This window comes from Lolium perenne, chromosome 7, assembly GCF_019359855.2.
Source record: "Lolium perenne isolate Kyuss_39 chromosome 7, Kyuss_2.0, whole genome shotgun sequence".
Classification (NCBI taxonomy): domain Eukaryota; kingdom Viridiplantae; phylum Streptophyta; class Magnoliopsida; order Poales; family Poaceae; genus Lolium; species Lolium perenne.
In genome coordinates, this window is record NC_067250.2 from 24,603,635 (window position 1) to 24,627,604 (window position 23,970).

At 49.7% G+C, this 23,970-nt stretch overlaps 1 protein-coding gene and 3 pseudogenes across 1 annotated transcript; 1 reads left to right on the forward strand and 3 right to left on the reverse strand.

The window, feature by feature from the left end:
• The first annotated feature begins 10,982 nt into the window (after positions 1-10,982).
• Positions 10,983-12,356, forward strand: LOC127318084 (uncharacterized). The gene has a single exon (XM_051348706.2). It carries the CDS (start codon positions 11,096-11,098, stop codon positions 12,203-12,205), a length of 1,110 nt encoding a protein of 369 aa, XP_051204666.1. The 5' UTR covers positions 10,983-11,095; the 3' UTR covers positions 12,206-12,356.
• Positions 12,357-12,649: 293 nt separating this feature from the next.
• LOC127316182 (putative receptor protein kinase ZmPK1) lies at positions 12,650-13,364 on the reverse strand (annotated as a pseudogene).
• On the reverse strand, positions 13,177-14,967 carry LOC139833130 (putative receptor protein kinase ZmPK1; annotated as a pseudogene).
• Positions 14,968-14,995: 28 nt separating this feature from the next.
• LOC127318081 (putative receptor protein kinase ZmPK1) lies at positions 14,996-17,582 on the reverse strand (annotated as a pseudogene).
• Positions 17,583-23,970: the final 6,388 nt, after the last annotated feature.

A 23,970-nucleotide genomic window follows, 5' to 3' on the forward strand; every position in this document is an offset into this window, starting at 1 on the left:
TACTCCGGCTTGAGGTGTGCTTTTGTAGCCCTTCACAATGAATGGTGTTTGTTATCCAACAAGAGAGTGTTTAAGAGTAGCTTTATTCAATTATGTGATCATTGTTGAGAGTGTCCACTAGTGAAAGTATGATCCCTAGGCCTTGTTTCTAAGCATTGAAACACAGTTTCCAACAAGTTCTGCTACATATTTGCTTGCTGCCATTTTTATTTCAGATTGCAATTACCACTTATAATCATCCATATTACTTGTATTTCACTATCTCTGCGCCAAACTAGTGCACCTATACATCTGACAAGTGTGTTAGGTGTGTTGGGAACACAAGAGACTTCTTGTATCTTAATTGCAGGGTTGCTTGAGAGGGATATCTTTGACCTCTACCTCCCTGAGTTCGATAAACCTTGGGTTTAAGGGAAACTTGCTGTTGTTCTACAAATCTCTGCTCTTGGAGGCCCAACACTGTCTACAGGAAAAGAAGCGTGCGTAGACATCAAGCTATTTTCTGGCGCCGTTGCCGGGGAGGTAAGGTAAAAGGTATTCACATCCTCCGACTACTAAGCTATTTCCTAGCACTGTTACCGGTGTGTGAGTGCTCGAAGATATTTCCTTTAGATCCTGCAATTATATCTTTTTGTTTCTTGTTTTTATTTCACTAGTTAGGCTTAATGGAAAACAACAAAAAAAAATTAGAGATCTTTATGAAATTTATCTTGAGTTAGGACATGAGGTGTTTGAAGAGAAAATTAAAAAACCTATGGAACTTTATATGCATGCTAATGGCAATGTTATTAGTATGAATGCTTTGAACATCATTGTTGCTAATGCTATGGAAAATTCTAAGCTTGGGGAAGCTGGTTTTGATGAGCATGATATTTTTAGTCCCCCAAGCATGGAGGAGAAAATTTTCTTTGATAATACCTTGCCTCCCATTTATGATGATTATAATGATAGTGGTATTTTGGTGCCACCTACTATGGAGGATAAAGTTTATTATGATTATACCATGCCTGCAATTTATGATGATTACAATGATGGTTGTGATAGTTTTACTCCCACTATTACTAATAAAATTGATTATGCTTATGTGGAGAGTAATGATACTTTTATGCATGTGAATAAGAATGCTTTATGTGATAGTTATATTGTTGAGTTTGTTCATGATGCTATTGGAAATTATTATGAGAGAGGAAAATATGGTTGTAGAAATTTTCATGGTACTAAAACACCTCTTTACATGCTGAAAATTTTGAAGTTACCCGTGTTTTATCTTCCTATGCTTGTCACTTTGTTCTTCATGAATTTATTTGTGTACAAGATTCCTATGCATAGGAAGCGGATTAGGCTTAAATTTGTTTTGAATTTGCTTCTTGATGCTCTCTTTTGCTTCAACTCTTATTTCTTGCGAGAGCATCATTAAAATTACTGAGCTCATCTTAATGGCTATAAAGAAAGCACTTCTTGGGAGATAACCCATGTTTTTATTTTGCTATTGTTTTTTTGTGTCTTGGAAGTTGTTACTACTGTAGCAACCTCTTCTTATCTTTCCTTTATTGCATTGTTGTGCCAAGTAAAGTCTTTGATAGAAGGTTGATACTAGATTTGGATTTTTGCGCAGAAACAGATTTTTAGCTGTCACGAATTTGAGCTGTTATCTCTGTAGGAGAATCTAAAAATTCTGTAAAAATTCATGAGTAATCCTCAGATATGTGCGCAACTTTTATTAAATTTGAGATTCTTCATCTGAGCAAGTTAAGTGCCTCGAAAAAATTCGTCTTTACGGACTGTTCTGTTTTGACAGATTTTTCCTTTTATTTCACATTGCCTCCTTTACTGTGTTTAAGTGGATTTCTTTGCTCCATTAAATTTCAGTAGCCTTGGGTAATGTCCAGAAGTGTTGGGAATGATTGTGTCCTTGCTGAACATGTGAATTTTTGATTATGCACTAACCCTCTAATGAGATTGCTTTGAGTTTGGTGTGAAGGAAGTTTTCAAGGATCAAGAGAGGAGGATGATATAATATGATCAAGAAGAGTGAAAAGTCTAAGCTTGGGGATGCCCCCGTGGTTCATCCCTACATATTTCAAGAAGACTCAAGCATCTAAGCTTGGGGATGCCCAAGGCATCCCCTTCTTCATCAACAACTTATCAGGTGACCTCTAGTGAAACTATATTTTTATTCGGTCACATCTTATGTGCTTTACTTGGAGCGTCTGTGTGCTTTTATTTTTGTTTTGTTATCTTAGTTCTCTGAATAAATTGGATCCTATCATGCTTGTGTGGGAGAGAGACACGCTCCGCTTTTTCATTTGAACACTTGTGTTCTTCGTTTTACTTTAATGTTCATGGCAAAAGTTGAAAGCCGCTGCACTTATTGCTTTTTGGTTGGAAACAGAAAATGCTTCATGTGGTAATTGCTATATTGTCTTGAATAATTTGATACTTGGCAATTGTTTTGAGCTCTCAAGTAGATCATGTTTAAGCTCTTGCATCATGTAGTTTAAACCTATTAGTGGAGAACTACCGTAGAGCTTGTTGAAATTTGGTTTGCATGATTGGTCTCTCTAAGGTCTAGTTATTTTCTGGTAAAAGTGTTTGAGCAACAAGGAAGACAGTGTAGAGTCTTATAATGCTTGCAATATGTTCTTATGTAAGTTTTGCTGTACCGGTTCATACTTGTGTTTGCTTCAAACAACCTTGCTAGCCAAAGCCTTGTACTGAGAGGGAATGCTTCTCGTGCATCCAAAACCTTGAGCCAAAACCTATGCCATGTGTGTCCACCATAACTACCTACTATGTGGTATTTCTCTGCCATTCCAAGTAAATACTTCATGTGCTACCTTTAAATAATTAAAAAGTTATTATCTCTTATTTGTGTCAGTGTTTTATAGCTCATGAGGAAGTATGTGGTGTTTTGTCTTTCAATCTTGTTGGGCAGACTTTCACCAATGGATTAGTGGCTTCATCCGCTTATCCAATAATTTTCCAAAAAGAGCTAGCAACGGGGTTCCCAGCCCCAATTAATAACTTTCATTAATAATTCTCTTCACATGTTTTGCCCTGATTCATCAGTCAGCAACTTAATTTTGCAAATAGACACTCTTCCATGGTATGTAAAATGTTGGAAGGCACCCGAGGATTCGGTTAGCCATGGCTTGTGAAAGAAAAAGGTTGGGAGGAGTGTCATCCATAAATAAAACTAAAATACATGTGTAAACAAAAGAGAAGAGGGATGATCTACCTTGCTGGTAGAGATAACGTCCTTAATGGGAGCCGCTCTTTGAAAGTCTGTTTGACAAGGGGGTTAGAGTGCCCACTACCATTCGTTGACAACAACAAACACCTCTCAAAACTTTATTTTTATGCTCTCTTTATGATTTCAAAATTTGAAAAGCTCTAGCACATGATTTAATCTCTGCTTCCCTCTGCGAAGAGCCTATCTTTTACTTTATGTTGAGTCAGTTTACCTACTTCTTTCTATCTTAGGAGCAAACCCTTGTGTCAATTGTGTGCATTGATTCTTACATGCTTGCTTATTGCACTTATTATATTACTTTGTGTTGACAATTATCCATAAGATATGCATGCTGAAAGTTGAAAGCAATTGCTGAAACTTAAATCTTCCTTTGTGTTGCTTCAAAACCTTCTATTAAGAATCTATTGCTTTATGAGTTAACTCTTATGCAAGACTTTTTGATGCTTGTCTTGAAAGTACTATTCATGAAAAGTCTTTGCTATATGATTCAGTTGTTTAGTCATTATTTTTTTGTTAGCAAACTATAGACCATTACTTTGAGTCACTTCATTCATCTCATATTCTTTACAAATAGTATGGATCAAGATTATGTTGGTAGCATGTCACTTCAGAAATTATTCTTTTTATCGTTTACCTACTCGAGGGCGAGTAGGAACTAAGCTTGGGGATGCTTGATACGTCTCAAACGTATCTATAATTTCTTATGTTCCATGCTAGTTTTATGACAATACCTACATGTTTTATGCATACTTTATATCATTTTTATGCATTTTTCGGCACTAACCTATTAACAAGATGCCGAAGCGCCAGTTCCTGTTTTCTACTGTTTTTGGTTTCAGAAATCCTACACAGGAAATATTCTCGGAACTGGACGAAACTAAAGCCCAAGGTCTTATTTTCCACGGAGTCTTCCAGAACACCGAAGAGGAGACGAAGAGGGGCCATGAGGCGGCCACACCATAGGGGGCGCGACCCCACCCCTGGCCGCGCCGCCATATGAGGTGGGCCCCTCGGGACTCCACCGACATCGCCCCTTCGCCTATATATTCTCCCAGATGCGAAAACCCTAAAGAGATCGGTCTTCCTCCACGAAAAGTTACGTAGCCGCCGCCATCGCGAAGCCAAGTCGGGACGGGGAAGTGCCCCCGGAAGCCATCTCCATCGACTCCATCGCCATCTTCATCGCCGTTGCTGACTCCCATGATGAGGAGGGAGTAGTTCTCCCCCGAGGCTGAGGGCTCTACCGGTAGCTATGTGGTTCATCTCTCTCTCCCATGGTGTGATCTTTATGTGATCATGAGCTTTGTATCACTATTAATCTATGTGCTACTCTAGTGATGTTATTAAAGTAGTATATTCCTCCTCCATGATGTAAAGTTGACAGTGTGTGCATCATGTAGTACTTGGCGTAGGTTATGATTGTAATCTCTTGTAGATTATGAAGTTAACTATTACTATGATAGTATTGATGTGATCTATTCCCCCTTTCATAGCTATTGGTGACAGTGTGTATGCTATGTTAGTACTCGGTCTCGGTCTATTATGCACTCTAGAGGTTACTTTAATATGAACTCCGGATTCACTCTCCACGGTGTGATGGTGACAGTGTGCGCATCGTGTGTGATTCCTTTATGAAGTTATGGAGCTTGTTTACTCCGGCTTGAGGTGTGCTTTTGTAGCCCTACACAATGAATGGTGTTTGTTATCCAACAAGAGAGTGTTTAAGATTAGCTTTATTCAATTATGTGATCATTGTTGAGAGTGTCCACTAGTGAAAGTATGATCCCTAGGCCTTGTTTCTAAGCATTGAAACACCGTTTCCAACAAGTTCTGCTACATGTTTGCTTGCTGCCATTTTATTTCAGATTGCAATTATCACTTATAATCATCCATATTACTTGTATTTCACTATCTCTTCGCCGAACTAGTGCACCTATACATCTGAAAAGTGTATTAGGTGTGTTGGGGACACAAGAGACTTCTTGTATCTTAATTGTAGGGTTGCTTGAGAGGGATATCTTTGACCTCTACCTCCCTGAGTTCGATAAACCTTGGGTGATTCACTTAAGGGAAACTTGCTGCTATTCTACAAACCTCTGCTCTTGGAGGCCCAACACTGTCTACAGGAAAAGAAGCGTGCGTAGACATCACAACCTACCAACAGGGATTTTAGTAGGATCTCTGCAGAAGATTTCCACTCTAACTACCTCCGCACAGTTCCTGAAAACACTCTGCCAATCCACCTTCTTCAGCAGGCCACATGCTGACACAACTTGGTTAATTTTGTTCCATTCACACCAAGGTGGGAGCAAACCCCTAATTTAAACCCAAGTTTCCACCAGTGTCTCCACAGGTTCAAAATCATCAAGCCATTTAGCTACAGACATAGTGACTCCCTCCTTAGGGCATCTCCAGCGGCGCGACGCAAACGGTCGCTGAGCGACCGTTTTTGTCCGCCGTGACCGGAAATGCTTCTGGGGCCTGCTCCAGCGGGGCGACGCAAAGTGACCGGGCCGTCCGCGGAGACGCAAACCTGGCCCAAATATGCGCCAGGTTTGCGTCTCCGTGGACGCTCGGCGGTCGCGCCGAGTGTCCGTCGAAAAAGACGTAGGACCCGTGCGTCAGTGGCTGGAGGCCGATATTATTCCCGCCACTGGCAATTCCCCCGCGCGAAATTGCAAACTAGACCGGCGCGAGCAGTCCAGAAGCGATGGACGTCCTCGCCGCCACAGCTACCGCCATGGATGCGGAGCAAACCCTCGCACCCGCCGCCGCCCCACACTCTCCCGTAGCCACGACCATAGCCAGAATGGAGGTTGCAGCTCTGGCGGAAGCAAAGCGGGCCACCACCGGCGGCGGCCGAGAGGCAAAGCCGAAGGCGGCAAAGAAGGGGCTCTCCGCGGAGGAGAAAATCGTGGAGGCCGTGAAGCGTCGCGGGCGGCGCAAGAACCAGAAGATCAAGACTATCGCGACCGCCAACCAGCAGGCCTGGAAGATGCAGATCAAAGCTGGCATCGCGCAATTAGCCCTCCATCCGACCTTAGCGGAGGGCTACATGCTCGTCAAGAAAGAGGGGATCGCCGGCGTCGCTCCTCCGGCCTCTTCGGTCAGCTCGGTAAGTTCCCAGCTGCGCCCTGGAACTCCCGCTCCCTTGCAGGGCCACGCGGCGTCGTGGTTCGCCTCCGGCCTGCTGCCGGTGAAGTTGACCGGGGCGGCGGTTCCCGACCTCAACCGGACGCCTAGAAGCGGTGACTCCTGCCCGGGCGCGACACAGAAGACGCGCCAGGTGCCAGAGGAGAGCATGCCGCAGCCCCGCATCCTGTTCGACGAAATGGTGCCGCCTGCCCCGACGATGGACGACCCGGTACGTGAGCTCTATCAATGTGTGTGAGTGCCGTGTATCATGCGTATGATGTTCGGTCATTTGTAGGACTATTGGAAGGATCGCCATGATTCAGACATCCAGGAAATTATCTTCGGCGGTGGCTTCGTTCGCGATGATCGGGCCGGGATGCAAGATGACTGGGTAGCAACGCAAGATGCGGAAGACATCGAAACCGCACGGCTGTTCGCCACCCAGCAGACGCAGCCAACAGCCGTGTCCGTCGACGACTTCGATGACGCGCCAACACAGCCTGACATTGCCACCAAGAAGAAGGGGGAGAGCCGCAGGACACAAGGCTTCGTCGACGACGAGGACAAGTGTTTGTGTGAAGCGTGGCTGGCAACGACCCATGATTGTATTAATGGCGCGCAACAAAACGGCAAGGTCTATTGGGCCAAGGTCTTGCAACAGTACAACGAGACCAGGATGCACCCGCCCTACCATATCACAAGCCCTCAAACGGAAGAGTCCCTCCGAAAAAGATGGAACTACATCAAACAAGAGACAAGCAAGTTCTGCTCGGCGGTCGAACATGCTATTAACAACCCCGTAAGCGGCGCTGGCGTCATGATAGTGGTAAACACGATACAACCAACATCATTCTACACAATTTGCATCATTGTATGTACATCATTGGTGGCTATGATTGCAGGTATCCCGCGCCTTGGAGAAGTTCAGGGCGACGCATAAGAAGAGCTACCATATGGTCCATTGCTGGGACCTGCTCAAGAACAACAACAAGTGGATGACAAGCTTTGCGGCCTACAACGAAGCTGTGAGGAATGGGATAGCGATCAACCTCGACGGCGAAGACGACGATCAAGGCCGTCCAGCCCTTCCACCTCGTCCACGAGGCCATAAGGCTACCAAGGCCGATCTTGTCCGGGAGGCGCAGGCCATTGCGTTCACGCAGAGCATGGAGAAGATAATGGCCGACAATCGTGCCGCCTTAGCTGCTAGGGACGAGAAGAGACGTCTAGAAAAAGAGGCCGCAGCTGCCATCTACCACAACCTCGCGAAAGAGGTAATTAAGGTCCAGAAGGAAGACTCCGAGGCCGAATTGCTTGACGCCGAGGCTAGGAGGATGGACGCCAAGGCCAAGCTCGTTGCAGAGGACACTAGGATCATGCTAACCGACTTGAGCAATGTCGACGATGACACCAGGGCCTAGTTCATCAAGAGGCGCGACGAAATCCGCGCGCGAGACGCCTGATCGCCAGCGCCATGCGACCAACACCTTGGCCTCCTTTTGGACATTTTTATTGTTGTTCAGGCCTTGTTGTGCCCCTTTTGGACTCCACTTTACGCCATGACATGTGCAAAGTGTGATGAACTTGTTTCAGCCCTCAGTTTGCGGCTGCAAAATTTCGTGCAAAGTAGTTTCAGCCCTCAATTTGGACACCAATTTTTGAATTCTCGCCTACGCCGAATTTGCGTCGCGCCGCTGGAGCCAGCCCCAGACGCAAGACAAGCTACCATTTCCGCGTCCGCCAGGCGACGCAAACAGACGCCCGTGGACATTTTGGGTGTCCGAAATGCGTCGCGCCGCTGGAGATGCCCTTAGCTAGTCCAAACCTGGGGTAGCCAATCACCTGCTCAACTGGGATATGAGGAGGGAATTTTACCAGGTAAGATCAATCTCCTAGTTCCCTAATCTGTCAGGCCAGTTAGTATTGTAGATGTTTGAGAACTACCTGGCCAAATCTTCTCTGCCGATCTCTCCCTCCTCAATTGTCACCACACCACAGTTCCTGGTAGAGCTGATTGGATTGACACTTGTCTCAGGAGCTTCAATATGATAGAAACCTAATCCTGTTGCAGAAATTACTATGTATGTTGCAATTTGGTGAGGCATCTTGAGCACTGGACACTCCTCCACAGGATGATTGGGTTCTTTGCATATGAAACTGCAAGAGCTCTTTGAACAAGCAGCCTTCAAATAACCTGGCTTCCCACACGCCTCACAAATAGCATCAACATAATTCAGAGAGTTTTCTTCTTCTTCTTCTTCTTCTTCGTCTTCTTCTTCGTCTTCTTCTTCTTCTTCTTCTTTTTGTGCCTGTTGAGCCATTCCTTGTTGGTTCTTGTTCATGTTGCCAAAATCTCCTTAATTTAGTTTCCTCGGACCAACATTTTGTTGTGGATTCACCCACTGACTTGTCTGCATCCTAAACTGTCGTGGAGGGTAAGGAGGATAAGGGCATCTCCAGCGGCGCGACGCAAATCGGTGTCCGCGAGCGTCCATTTGCGTCGAGCGATGGAGGCGAGAAATACCATTTTTGTCCGCGCGTCCGTTTGCGCCTGGGTGCCTCCAGAGGCCCGACGCATTTCCGCGTCGGCATGAAATATGAAGTTTGAAAACAACAAAGTAAAGAGATTCAACGAAGTCATAGTCCTTATTACATCCAAATTATAAAAAGTCTACATGAAAATAAGATGGTATTCCTCTAGGCATGGTCTTCATGGCCAGCCAATGTTCACTGATGCTCAATCATATCCGTCTGCAGCCGTTTGCACACGTTCTCGTCAGTGATTTCTACATTCATATGCAGATAGTTCTCCCAAGATAAAGCCCCAGGGAGTGGCGCAACTAGCTCACCTTGGAAGTCCCAGTGGTTCTCATTGGGGCCATCAGGACACTCGTTCTCAACGATCATGTTGTCATCACCTCATGCATGGTCTTCAGCGACCATGTTCTTGCCGGGTAACGGACAATTTCCCACCGAGCTTGGAGCACACCAAATCCGCGCTCCACATCTTTCCTGCAAGCCTCTTGCATCTGGCAAACCTCCTCGTCTTCTCGGAGTTTGAATTATGGACACTCTTCACCAGTGTGGCCCAGTCAGGGTAGATGCCATCAGCAAGATAATATGGCTTGTCATATTCATTTCCATTAATCTCATAGCTCACCCGGGGAGCTTTGCCTTGCATGAGCCTGTTGAAAACCTGTGATCGGTGCAACACATTGATGCCATTGTTGAAACCGGCCATGCCAAATCCATAAATCTTGAGATATGAAAGCTTCAAGAATGACAGTCCGTCCCTCCGCATGTCCGCTGTACTGACCCTGCCATCCAAATAGACAGTTCTTCCACTCCCAGTGCATGCAATCTATGCTACCAATCATTTCTTGGAACCCTCTAGACTCGTTGATAGACAACATCCGCCTTGTATCCTCAACAGTTAGCTCCCTACAGTAATGCTGTCCGAACACGGCAATCACGAATCATCAAAACCGGTACATGGACTCAAGGCAGGTGCTCTCACCCATTCGAAGATACTCATCGAATATATCAGCAGTCATTCCATATGATAGCATGCGAATAACGGCGGATCATTTTTGCTAGGAGGTGAAGCCTAGCGCACCTGTTGCATCGGGCCTTCATTGGAAGTACGGGTCGTAGTTTCTGACGCCCCGGAGAATGACAATGAACAGGTCCCTTGACATCCTGTACCGGTGCCAGAACATTTTTTCCTTGAACACCGAATCAGTGAGGTGGAAGTAGTCCTTGTGGAGCCGGAGCTACCCTTGCACTTTGTTGCGCGACAGGTTTTTTGAGCGGCCCTTGACAGAGCCCCGGTGCACCGGCCCCTCATTTGAAGTGAACTCGTGGATCATGGAGGCCGCAGTAGTTGCCAATGTCTGCGTCGACTGATCGGACTCCTCGTCGGAAGAGGAGTCAACGACCTCGGTGTGGAACTTCTGCAGCATCTGCCACATGTCCATCTACGTGGGTGCGAACTGTGGATCAATGGCCGCGCACAATAACACCGAAAATAGGAGAAGAAACCTACCGGTGCAATTGACCGAACAGGTCGTGGGCGGCACGAAAGGGCGGCGCAACCGGCAACGTTTGGCCCCAAAACAGCCGGCGGGTACGCGCCGGAGCCTATCCCGAGTACGATCCTGCTCTCTCGCGCGGCGACAACCGAGCCGGACGGCGAGTACTTCGGCGCTGCGGAGGGACGGCGGCGGCTGGGGTGGTGACGTCGCACTAGGGCAGCAAAGAAGGGGAAAAAGAAGCAAATCGAAGAGGTCGATTTCGCTGTCCTTGATTCCAAGGAGCTTCAAATCAAGGTGGGACACAGCTGGAGATGCTCTAAGGAGCTCCAAATCAAGGTGGGATACTGCACCAGGCATAAAACCATAGGGCGCTTGTGGAGGAAAAGGGAAAGGGGACTGAATATGGGAAAATCAAAAGTGATGAATTAGCTAATTTTGCCTCAAGTGTTTATCGAACGTTGGTGGCGTCTTGTTCCCAAAGGCGTGTGAGGTGAGAGGAAATGGAGACCCCAAGTGGGGGTATGAAAACGGTACTAGGGCCGTGCACGGAAACGCCCGGACGGACGGCCTCACCGTGTCGCGTCACCCCGATCGCACCCGCTCCATACAAAATCCTTCCCAGCGTCGACACCGCAACCACCTCCACCACCACCACCACCATGCTCTCCCGCCGATGACGCCGCCCCCGCCCCCGCCGCTCCTCCTGCTCACCCACCACCTCACCACCGCCACCGCCGCCGTCTCCGCGCTCATCCTCCACCCCGCGCCCGCCTCCCGCAAGCGCAACCGCAGCGACGACCCCGACCCCGACGACGATCCCGTCCTCGTCGTCCCGCCTCCTCCTCCCGCGCCGCCGCTGCCGCCGACCAGCCCGGACCACTACCCGCTGGCCTTCCGCGTCTCCGCGCCCACCTTCCACTACCTCTCGGGCCTGCTCGACCCGCTGCTCTCCCACCCCTTCCTCCCGCCCGCGACCCTCCTCGCCCTCGCCCTCGCGCGCCTCGCCTCCGGCCTGCCCTACCCCGCGCTCGCCGACCGCTTCCGCGTCCCGCCCTCCGCGCCGCGCGCCGCCTCCCGCCGCCTCCGCCGCGTCCTCCTCGCCAATTTCCGCTTCTGGCTCGCCTTCCCCACCGCCCCCACCACCCCCACCCCCTCCTGCCGCGGGGCGCTCGCCTGCGCGCGATTCGCCGGTCCATCCGGCCCCCTAGCGGCGCAGCTCGTGGCCGGCGCATCCTCCCGCATCCTCTCCCTCGCCGCGGGCTTCCGCGGCGACCGCACCGATCTCGAGGTCCTCAAGCTATCCTCTCTCTACCACGAGGTGGAGCAGGGGAAGCTGCTCGACCCCGCGCAGTACCTGGCTGGGGATGGAACCGGGTACCCGCTGCTGCGCTGGCTCATGGTGCCGTTCAAGGGGCCAATGATGCCCGGCTCCCCCGAGGCGGAGTTCAACGCCGCGCACAAGGCAATGTGCCGGCCGGCGAGGCGCGCCGTAAGGAGCCTGATGGGGTGGGGGGCCGTCGCGCGCCTCCACGAGGAGGAGAGTCCGCGGGCTGCCGTCACCTGCATTGGGACCTGCGCCATGCTTCACAATGTGCTGCTGGCCAGGGATGATTTCTCTGCTTTGGCACCTGAGGAGGAGGGGGATGAGGCAGCCATTTGTTCTGGGGCAATGCAAAGCCGGAGAGATGGCTCCGCAGTGGAGCAGTTTAAGGTTGATGAGCGGGCGGTGGCGATGCGCAGCGCATTGGCGGCCACGGTGAGCGACTGGCGGACGCATACTTAGCGCACTGCTGATTGTCTAACTGTTCCTGTCATTGTTCATTCTTTTGGATCATATTGTTTGTGTAGTGGTGAGCTGTTCTGTTACATTCGGTTCTTTAGTCTGTTGGCTGCTCAATAAATCAAGTAATAAAGTTAACTATTGATTGATCCAACCTACTGTATAGACCAAAGCATGGCTCATTTGGATCAAGGATCTTGTCTTCATATAACTAGAAGTAGATATATAGACCAAAGCATCCAAACAGATTACAGATACACAAAATGAAATATTACTTGCTAGCTTAGCGCTCCATCTCTTAAACTAGGTGTTCATGCAAGTCCGTAGAATCGCTACATATGATAGGGGTATGGCTTGTAGCAACTTTTCTATGCAACATCACAGAATATTGTTCCTATACATTACAGCTTCAGCTAGATGTAGGAATATCAACCACAATACATTACATTATTCCACAAATGAGATCAGAGTTTCGACCACATGGCTCATGCTTGGTCTTCTGCTCCTCTCCTCTTCCACAGATCCTACTGCTATCTTAAGCATCATGATTGCTTCTGAATGGTTGAATTCTCCATCCAGTCTGTAGTCAACAAACTCCAGAAGCCATGCCCGATCTTTGCCTGCCAGTTCCTCTTTAAGAATTTCAGTAGAGCATCTAACAGTCATTTCCATCTCCTCCTCGCCCTCAACTTCCCATCTGGAAACGTGACCCCCCTTTAATAACTCAAGAAGGACTACTCCATAGCTATAAACATCCGCCTTAACTGTGGTTGGAAGATTTAGAGCCCATTCTGGTGCAATAAAACCTCTGGTCCCATGCACTCTTGACAACATTTGTGCGCTTGATCCTTGCTGTAGTAACTTCACGAGTCCAAAGTCTGATCTTGGGCTCAAAGTTCGTATCTAACAATATGTTCTCTGGTTTGACATCACAATGCACAATCCAGCGACGGCCATGACTCTTTCTGTTTTTGTTTTGAGCTCTCCCCCTTCGCGTTGGGAGATGCCTCCCCCAAAACCCCCTGTACTGCTGCTACTCCGGGCTCTTCACCCGATCGCTCGATGAATTGAAGGAAATACAAATTCAGGTGGGAGCCTTTGTGCTCCTCCCGGTGAACAATCAAAAAAAAAAAACAATGCACAATCCATTCAAGACAGTCATGGTGGAGGATAGGCCAGTCCTTTCACCACCCCAAGTTCAATATTATACCTTTGGTCCCATTGGAGCACAGGAGATAGGCTCTGGGAATCAAACAACCACCATTCTCAATAAACTTGGAAACCAAGAGCTTGTGTATCTTCCCGACACAAAACCCCCAAATTCTGACCAGATTCATATGTTCAATTCTTTCGATGACACTTAGCTCAGACCTGAATTCCGGATCTCCTTGGATCACATCATTTAGCTTCTTCACCGCGACCTTCCTTTCGTCATCAAGGACTCCCTTGTAAACTGCTCCTTATCCACCACTTCCTAGCTCTTCTTTGAAGCAATTGGTTGCCTTCTTTAACCTATTGTAGCTAAATATTCAGAACTGGCTGGAAATTCTGGTGTAACCTTCATCTCTCACCTCCGGTCTTCTCTCCCATTTGTAAACAACCAAACACCCGGCAATGAGTAAGGTCACTTCAAATGAAAAGCAGGGTTAATGCAGAAGAAAGGAAGTAGCCAAACCTGAACTTGTATGAGCCATCCATGAACATTTGCGATGAAGTGTTGGCCTCTTTTACATAAAAATTGCATACATGGGTTAACGTAGGAGCTACTGCTGACGAAGACAATGCTCCCTTGGGAACTTTCATATAAATGTCATTGTATGGATCTGGGAAGGTCTTGCCACTAAAACGATAGACTTTTGGATAACATTTGCCTTCTCCCTGACAGTAAGCAAAAGCTTGGCAATCAGCTTTGTCCAAGCACACACGTCTGCACTCCAGAATCGGTCCATGCTCGGCGTAGGCAAAGTCATACCCATAGAAATCAGTTCTGGCGAGCTTTCTGAATGAGAAATCCTGGGTGGGCATGATGTTTGCCTTGCCTCTGCACCCTTTGCTCCAATTGCTTGCATCAACCACCTGGAAGCCCTCAAGGCAAGAGCACCCGAGCTAGAGGCTATTTTTGCCACACAGTTCATGTATATCGCAGACTCGACGGAATGCCATCTTAGTGACCAACCAATTGCTACTTGTCGCATTTAGGCTATGCAACCTAAGGTTGCCATCATAATCCAGAGTCTTCCTCCTCATGTCCTTATCACCAAAATCATAATCCAGAGTCAACAAACCTTCAAATTCAAAGTTGTCGCTGGCGACAAACTGGCCTATCTGTTCGAGAACACCATTATGGCTATTGTTGTAAGTAGTCCTCTGATTTACCAATTCTTTGTTGAAAGGACCAATATATGCTAGTACTAATCTCAGGGCTAGATGAGTTTTAACTGATTTTCGCTGTCAAAGAACAATGTATAGAATCCTGAATAGAGCAAACCCCTGGCATATGCAGACACCAGCTTCATCTGTCTAGTGGACACCTATCTAGATTGGTGATTGTTTAACATTTGGATCATATAGTTTGTGTAGCCGTGAATATTCTGTTACATTCTGCTGTTTAATCTGTTGGCCGCTCAATAAATCAACTATTAAACTGACTACAGATAATCCAACCTACTATTCGTGTTAGATTTGATATACTTCTGTTTGCTATTGATCTAGCTCATTTGGATCAAGGATTTCATCTTCAAATAACTAGAAGTAGATATATAGGCCAAAACATCCAAACAAATCGATGAAATGAAATACTTCTTGCTAGTTTAGACTTCATCTTAAGAAACTAGGTGTTCACGCAAACCCGTACAGTCGCTACATATGATAGGGACCTGTGCAACATCACACCGACTATTATTCTAATACATGGCACACAAGCAACTAGATGTAGCAATAGTAACTACAGTACATAACATTATTATTCTACAAGTGAATTCAGAGTTTCAACCACATGGCTCATGCTTGGTCTTCTGGCCCTCTCATCTTCAACACATGATACTGCTATCTTAAGCATCACGATTGCTTCTGAATAGTTGAAATCTCCATCCAATCTGTGGTCAACAAAATCCAGAAGCCATGACTGATCTTCACCTGCTAGCTTCTCTTTAAGATTTTCAGTAGAACATCTAACAGCCATTTCCACCTCCTCCTGACCCTCAACCATCCAACTTGAAACCCGAATCCCCTTCACTAACTCAAGAAGCACTACTCCGTAGCTGTAAACATCTGCCTTACCAGTGATTGGAAGATTTAGAGCCCATTCCGGTGCAATGTACCCTCTGGTCCCATGCACTTTTGACAACATTTGTGCGTTTGACCCTCGTTTTAGTAGCTTCACCAGTCCAAAATCTGCAATCTTGGGCTCAAAGTCTTTATCCAACAGTATGTTCTCTGGTTTGACATCGCAATGTACAATCCATTCAAGGCACTCATGGTGGAGATATGCCAGTCCTTTCGCCACCCCAAGTGCAATGTTGTACCTTTGGCCCCATTGCAGTACAGGAGATAGGCTCTGGTAATCAAACAGAACTGACGCTAAAGAACCATTCTCAATGAACTCAGAAACCAAGAGCTTGCATGTCTTCTCGGCACAGAACCCCCAAATTCTGACCAGGTTCATATGATAGATTCTGCCTATGACACTGAGCTCAGACCTGAACTCCTGCTCTCCTTGGATCACATCGTTTAGCTTCTTTACTGCGACCTTCCTTTCATCATCCAGCACTCCCTTGTAAACTGCTCCTGATCCACCCCTTCCCAGCTCATCTTTGAAGTAATTGGTTGCCTTCTGTAACTCCCTGTAGCTAAATATTCGGAACTGGCTGGAAATTATCGTGTAGCCTTCATCTTCAATCGCCGGTCTTCTCTCCCATTTGTAAACAACCCAACACCCGGCAGTGATTAAAGTTACTTCTATGAAAAGCAATGTTAATGCAGAAGAGAGGAAGTAGCCAAACTTGAACTTGGAAAAGCCATCCCTTAACATTGGCAATGAGACGTTGGCCCCTTTTTCATGAACTTTGCATGCATGGGTTACTGAAGAAGCCAATTTTGACGAAGTTCAGACTCCCTTGGGAACTTTCAGATAAATTTCATTCCGAGGCTTTGGGAACTTCTTGCCGTTAAAAAGAAAGACCTTTGTATAACATTGTCTTTCTCCCTGTGGACTGTGACGGTAAGCAAAAGCTTGGCAATCAGCATTGTCCAAGCACATATGCCTGCACTCTTGAATTGACACAGTCGTGTTGAACTGAAAGTCATACCCATAGAAGTCAGTATTGGTGAGCTTTTTGAATGAGAATTCCTGGGTGGCCGTGATGTTTGCCTTGCGCCTGCACCTTTTGCTCCAATTGGTTTCATCAACCACCTCGAAGCCTTCAAGGCATGAGCACTTGAGCTTCGGAATGTAATTGCATAGGCTGTTTTTGCCACACAGTCCATGTATATAGCAGACCCGACGAAATGCCATCCAAGAGACTAGCCAATTGCCACTTGTCGTGTTTAGGCTATACAGCCTGAGGTTGCCATCGTAATCCAGGGTCAACCTCCTCATAACCTTATCACCAAGATCAGAAGCATTAAAATTAAATCTGTCACTCGAGATAAACTGGCCTGTCTGATCAAGAATTGCATGACGGCTACTGTTGTAAATAGTCCTTTGATTTTGCCACTCATTGTTGAATGGTTCGGGCCAATATATGCTACTAACCTCAGGGCCATTGTAGATGAGTTTTAGCTGATTGTCACTGTCAAAGTATAATGAATAGAACCCAGAGTAGAACAAACCCCTTGCAGATGCAGATACCAGTTTTATGTTCCGAGTCATCGGCTGTGATGGCAGAAGTGTGTCTGTCGGTGAGTCGAAGCTTCTCCAGAGGGGCTGACCGTCCGGATCCACGACCACAAGGTTGCCTGAGTCGAGAAGCTCTGCCCGGCTGGCACGAGTCGCCGTCGTGCTGGTGCTCCAGACGGCCGTGCCATTGTAGTCGAGGAGGGCCAAGCTCCCGTCCTTGCGGAAGACGAGCCTGGACCGTCTGCCGTTCACCGGCTCGCCACGGTTGGCCGTCCAAGCGACGGTCTTGGCCGCCGTGCCGTTGAACCAGATGGAGAAGGTGAAGGCGTTGGTGGCCACCCTGTAGAAGCCACAGGCGAAGGTGCCGTTGGGCGAGACGAGGATCGTGGTGGTGGATGCTGTGTTGTTCTCGATGGAGACCGAGGAACCTCTCGCGAGGTAGCTGCTGCCATGATCATGATCCTTGGCAAGAGCAACGGAGATCAGCAAGAGAAGGAATGTGATGGATCTGGTGAAGATGCAGGCACCTCTGGTGGCTGCCATGGCAATCATCTGGTTCAGTCTACGTACTTCCCAATGATACATCCAGTGGTACAGCCATGTATATATCGCGCATCTGAGTGTTCAGGGCCCCAGGGTTCACATGGCTTGTAAGTCCAATAATCCATTGCTAGCTGTAGCATGTACTGTACTTTCTGCTGCTGTAGGTCGGAAAGGGACTGGACGACGGCTAGTCATTAACCCGTCAAGCACGGCGATGAAGACGACCTCGGTCAGGTCATGCCAGTTTCTTGCTTCGTCTACTATGCAAGCCTATCGAGCAGGGAGGCCCGATGGTTTAGCAATGTTGTTTTCGATAGTACCGTAGACGATGGCTAGCTACGTGCTCCACTGCTGCTATCGGTTCTACGCTGTAGGCCTGTAGCTTGGGCACACCGACTGATTGATCAAGCTCATCTTGTTATCTGTATTGTGCTCCAGTCCGGTCAAGCACGGCAGGTGATGCTGAGGTCTCTACTCTCCAAGTCCGGCTAGCTTGACCGGGCGCTAGAGTCACATCACTGAAAGGACCCTCACATAACTTCCGTTGTTGTCGTCGTGTACTTGAATTGCCTCTGCCCTTGACCGGAGAGAGACTAATCTGGTGTTGACTAGCAAGGAACCCGTGACTAGATTGATCCAACTTACTGTTGTGTTAGATTCATGTATTTACATTTGCTATTAATCTAACTCGCTAAGATAAAGCCATATAGGTTTCTTCTTCAATTAACTATACGTAGATATATATGTTGGCAATGGGCAACTACTATTCACAAAGGGCCAGATGTCAATACATCTACCGGTGTGACAATATGTAGGAAACCCCTTATATACGGGGATGTATATGAAAATGTACTATATATCACTAGCACCCATCTTCAAACTCATAGTGGGTCAACAACGGTGAGTTTAGAGAGAAAAAAACCATGTGCTCTAGTCTGGGCCTTTGCCAGTAACTCGAAAGGCACATCGGTGCACACAAGGGAGGCATCAAAACATATATGTTTGATGAGATCATGCTTCACCAGGTGGTCATGTGCAATGTAATATGAGAGGAGTCAGAGCATCTCCAACCGCGTCCCCGAAAGCAATTTGGGGCGCGCCGCGTCTCGTCGTGCATGGCCGCGTGGCCGTCCGCGCCGGCGTTATTGCGTGCAACCACCCGCTGCCGCCGCTGTTTTAAGACGCCCTGCAGTTCTCACCGCTCCCAAACCTTCTCGTCGCCGCCGCCTCCCCCCTCCCAGATCTTCTCCTCGCCGCTCCAAAAATGTCGAGCTCGTCCTCCCGCAAGATCGCCGTGGCGAACGGCTTCGGCCGCGGCAGCCTCACCGTGCCGGAGGCGTGGGTGCTGTACCACACCCGGTATCCAGTCCCACCGGGCATGCGGCTACCAAGCAGCAGCGGCTGGAAGATGGCCGTGAACGGCATTGGCGTCCCGCCGCCGCCGAAGCCGGGCACGAAGCAATGGAGGGACGCCATCAAGGCCCGGCGGGCTCAACTCACAGCCGAGGAGCGGTTGGATCCGACGTGGGCGGCCAACAACAACGACGCCTAGTGGACGACGTACTTCAAGGCGAAGTACGACGTCGAGATGTACAACACCGACGGGCTCGTCGGCGGCCCCAACAGCTGGAACAAGGACGACCGCGCCCTGTTCTGGGGCGTTCCGGGGCGCACCCTCGAGAACGTCATCCGCGGCATCCGCAACGGCGCTCAAAGGTTGGAGATGCCGTCGTCACCGCCGCCGTCTCCTCAATGGCAGCCGAGGAGGACGACGTACACGTCCTCCTCGCACTCTTCTTCCTCAGGACCAGCGCGATCGACGCCGTCCTCGTCGTACCGGTCGGCGCCCTACACCGTCCCCAAACGGGAGGTGAAGGAGGAGCCGGCGACGCCCGTCAACACGAGGCGTGGCGGCAGCGGCAGCGGTAGCCGGCGGCAGCAAGAGAGGCGCGTCGGCGCCCTCCTCATCCCGAAGCCGGAGGTGAAGGAGGAGCCGGAGGAAGTGTCGCAGGAGGCGCTGCTGGCGGAGTACGAGCGGCGGCAGCGGCTCATCGCCAGCAGCGACGACCCCGAGGACTGCCCAGGGCTGCGTGCGGTGTTCTTGGCGTCCATGAACGACAAGGACGCCTGGAGGGGCGACCTCGACGCGGTGATCGCCATGTCCATCCGCGACTCCGGCAAGCCGCTGGTGGACCTCACCGACAACGGCGAGGCAGGACCAAGCGGCTTGGTGAAGGACGAGCCCGTCGACGAGCCCATCACCGACGAGATGTACAACTTCCAGCAGTACTACGACGCCTCCGGCCGCCGCAAGTACTTCTAGATTAGGTTTAGTTTAAATTTAGTCAAATTTCGTTCGAATCTATGTAAGTTTGGACGAATCTAATCGAATCTCGTTAAGTTTAAAATTTCCGAAATTTTGTTTGGGGGACGCGACTAGGGAGCGACGTCCCACAAACGCTCAATCCGGCGCGTTTTGGGGGACGCTTTGGAGGATGCGGCTGGAGATGCTCTCAGTGCGATAGCAGAAACACAAAGTCCTCCAATAATCAGCGTAACTAGGTCACATATGTTGTTAATAGAGGCCATAGCTTAACTCAGCCTCTCCACTTGAACGGGAAACCACAGTTTGTCTCTTCATCTTCCAAGAAATGATGGAACCAAGAAACACATAGTAAGCAGAAAGTGAATGGCGGTCTCAAAGATCGGTAGCCCATATCGTACCATCTAAGTAGGCCTAGAGCTGTAAGGAGCGGGAACGAGGAAAGAAGAGAGGTTGAGAGATCGTGCTACGAAGATATCATAGAACACAGAGGCGGTGACTGTAGTGAACCAAGGTGGGAGCGGACACGAACTGTGTCAGAATATGGACACGATAAGAAATATTCGAGCGAGTGACAACCATGTAGATAAGGCTCCCAAACATGTGAAAATAGCGCGTCGATCATATAGGGAATCACCGTCAAAGGGACGAAGGTGAACACTGAGCTCCATAGGAGTCTCGATAGTGCACTCATCACCAAGAGCGGCATGAGCAAGGAGGTCCTGGATAGATATACTTCTCCTAAGACCTATAGAAGCCATCAGAGAGACCTATAGAAGCCATGAGAGGTAGAGTAAACCTCAACTCAAGAAAATAGCGAAGAGGACCATGATCAATCATAAAAACTGCTCACGGGGATGGTCATCAACAAAAGCAATGTACTCAAAAGTCATCACCGATGATGATCATGTCATCTACAAATAGTAGAAGAAGAGTTCGATCACGAGAAGAAATGTGCACAAACAATGCTAGATCACGTGCATTGGGTGAGCAGCCAGTGACAGTTACCACTGAGACGAAACTTTTAAACTAGGCACGCGGGCCTTGCTTAAGACCATATAGGGAGTGTCGAAGACAGCATACCATGCTATGAAGAATAGAGGACCCCGGTGGTGGCTATATACACACCTCACGTAATTTGCCACTAAGAAGGGCATTCTGAGTTGCGAGTTGAGAGACAGAGCAATAACAAACCGAATAACAACAGGCGAGCGCGAATAATTATCATATCAGCCACAAGAACAAATGTCTCATCGTAATTGTAGCCTTACTCCTGGTGAAAATCGTAAGCCACAAGACGAGCTTTGTAACACTCAAAAGAACCATCGGAATGAGTCATGACTAATAGACCCACTTACAATGATGGGACGAACAAAAGGAGGAAATGGAACCACATCCCAAAAGCCACTGCCCTATAGTGCAGCAATTTTCTTTGCCATCGCTAGCTGCCATTCGAGATGAGTTACCACATCCTGATAAGTAATCAGCTCAAGGATAGCGAAAAGATCATAGCAAGTAGGGGAATAGGTGGGGAACGAGGCTGGGCACGAAGATTATGAGTCGGCTTAGATGCAGGAGATGGCACATTAGAAATATAAGAGCATCTCCAGTCGCGTCCCCCAAACCGTCCCCCAAAGGGATTTGGGGCGCGCCGGACAAAAAAAGCGTTCCAGCCGCGTCCCCCAAAGCCCAAGGACGCCGGACACAACGAAAAGCGAGGCGAACCGACGCGGGGCCGACCCGTCAGCGGCACAGGGAAAGTTCGTCTCACACTCCCGCCAAATCCCGCCGCTCCCGCCAAATCGCGCCTATACCGCCGCGCACAGGCCTCCCAAAACATATCCCGCCGCCGATTCATTTCTCCTATCCCGCCGATTTATTTCTCCCTCCCGCCGTCCACCCGCCGCCGCTACCCTCTCTACATGGCGCCGCCGACAGCCCCCAAAAAGATGGCGAAGAAAGCGGCCAAGAAGCCGCCGGGCAATGGGTCGAAAGGGGCGACAGCGCCGTTCGCGAAGCCGCGGAAGGCGCCGGCTGCGAAGAAGAAGCCTGAAGGATGGACCGAAGATCAATGGCAGCAAGATTGCCTGCGCCGGAAGCTATCGACGGCGGAGCGGAAAGGACGGAGGGCGGCGGAGCTGGAGAAGAAGGCTCAGGCGGCGCGCCAGCACCAGCACGTAATGGCCGGGTGTATCGCCGCCACCAACGCGAGCCCATGGAGTACGTCCATGCCGGTGTACGTTCCAGGAGTGATCTCTCCGTCGCAAGCCGCCTTCTACAACGACGGCACCTCCGCCACTCCCGGGTGTGTGACGCCTAACTTGTCGCCGCACTACCAGGATGCGCTGCCGCACGGCGGCTTCAACCCCAACAACCTCTACTCCCCGGCGTACGAGCAGCGCGAGCCAGGACCCGGTCCGGACGGCGACCCTTTCACCGGCCGCAGGGGTCCGCTCGAATACGACGGCGCTGGTGCTGAGGAGGACGACGGGGTTGAGGTGGAGGACGACGAGGAAGAGGACGGGGTGGAGGACGACGAGGAGGACGATGATGCGGACGAAGAGGGCAGCGAGGAAGAGGACGACGAGGGTGCCGGTGACGATGATCTCATGGAGGTAGACGCGGACGGCGTGAGGACGAAGAAGAAGAAGAAGAAGGCGTCGGGCACACGAGGCCCGAAGTGGACGCCTCTGGAAGATCTTTGTCTGTGCGAGTCGTGGGCGATGGTGAGCCATGACTCCATCATCGGCGCCAACCAGAAAAGCGGGAAGTATTGGGCGAGGATCAAGGCCGAGTTCGATGAGCGCAAGCTCATCAACAGCGACTACCAGAAAGTGCCAATGAAGAGGAGCCAGAAGGCAATGTCGACGCGATGGGCCATCATCCAGGCGTCGGTGAACTCCTTCCATGGGTACCATCACGACTTAGAGACCAGAGGCGACAGCGGCGCCGACGTCGCCCAACTGGTACGACTCTTTCTTCCATAATCCGTAGCGCCTACATTGTGTTCGATGAAATGACTCTGCTTCCTTTGGTTAGTTTGATAGGGCCATGGATTTGTACGCGAAGAACTCAGAAGGTCACAAGTCTTTCGTGCTCATGCATTGCTATGGCAAGCTCAAAATGAATGAGAAATGGCGGCTGACGCGCTTGTCGCTGTCCAAGGGGAAGGACGCCATTGATCTGGACGCGCCGCTGGCAACTTCGACAGGGCGTCCTACTGGCAACAAGGCTGCCAAGGCCGCCTTGGCCGACGCTGCGTCGTCTGAGAAGACGCAGGCGTCGATCACGAAATGCCTCGCCGACGTGTCCTCGACCTTTATCTCCCGCGACAAGAAGGCCGACCAAAGGTGGGCCGAGCTGCTCAAGAGGCAAGAGGAGAAGCTGGAGCTCAAGAAACGCAGGGACGACATGTCCCTGCTGAGAACGTCGACAGAGGGAATGTCTCCCCGGACGCGAGCGGCGCACAACTTCTTCAAAGGCCAGATCCTCGACGACATCGAAGCCAAAATGGCGGCGGCGGACGCGGCGGCCCTGGCAGCGGCATCGGCGGCAGCGGCAGCGCAGCAAGAGCAGGCTGACGCGTCTTCTACTGCTACACCTGCGTCGGCCTCTGCGTCGGCGACGGAGCAGACGCACCATGCACAGGAACAGACAGATCGCGACGAGGTCGTCGTGCTCGACGGGCCTGCGTCGACTCAGGATACGACGCCGTCGCCCAACCCCTTCCCCTTCTTCTAATTTGCATGCACCACCGGTCTGTAATATGATCGCGCGCCCAGTACTTTGATCGATCGCCGCTACTCTGATCGCGACGAATCGGCGGGAACGATCTCTTTTGAATGCATCTATTTGAATTTCTGATTGGGGGCGGCGATTGGGGGACGCGGCTGGGGAGCGACGTCCCCCAAACGCGGCACGAACAAAACACGTCCCCCAAATGCTCGATCCGGCGCGGTTTGGGGGATGGTTTGGGGGACGCAACTAGAGATGCTCTAAGTCATGTTAATCGGGCAGGGATCTGGCCAGGTCAGCCAAGACGAGGGTGGCGGCCGGCCGAAATCC

Bases quoted from the DNA above. Each gene is read 5' to 3' on its own strand.
- LOC127318084 (XM_051348706.2), top strand. From the start codon at position 11,096: ATGACGCCGCCCCCGCCCCCGCCGCTCCTCCTGCTCACCCACCACCTC.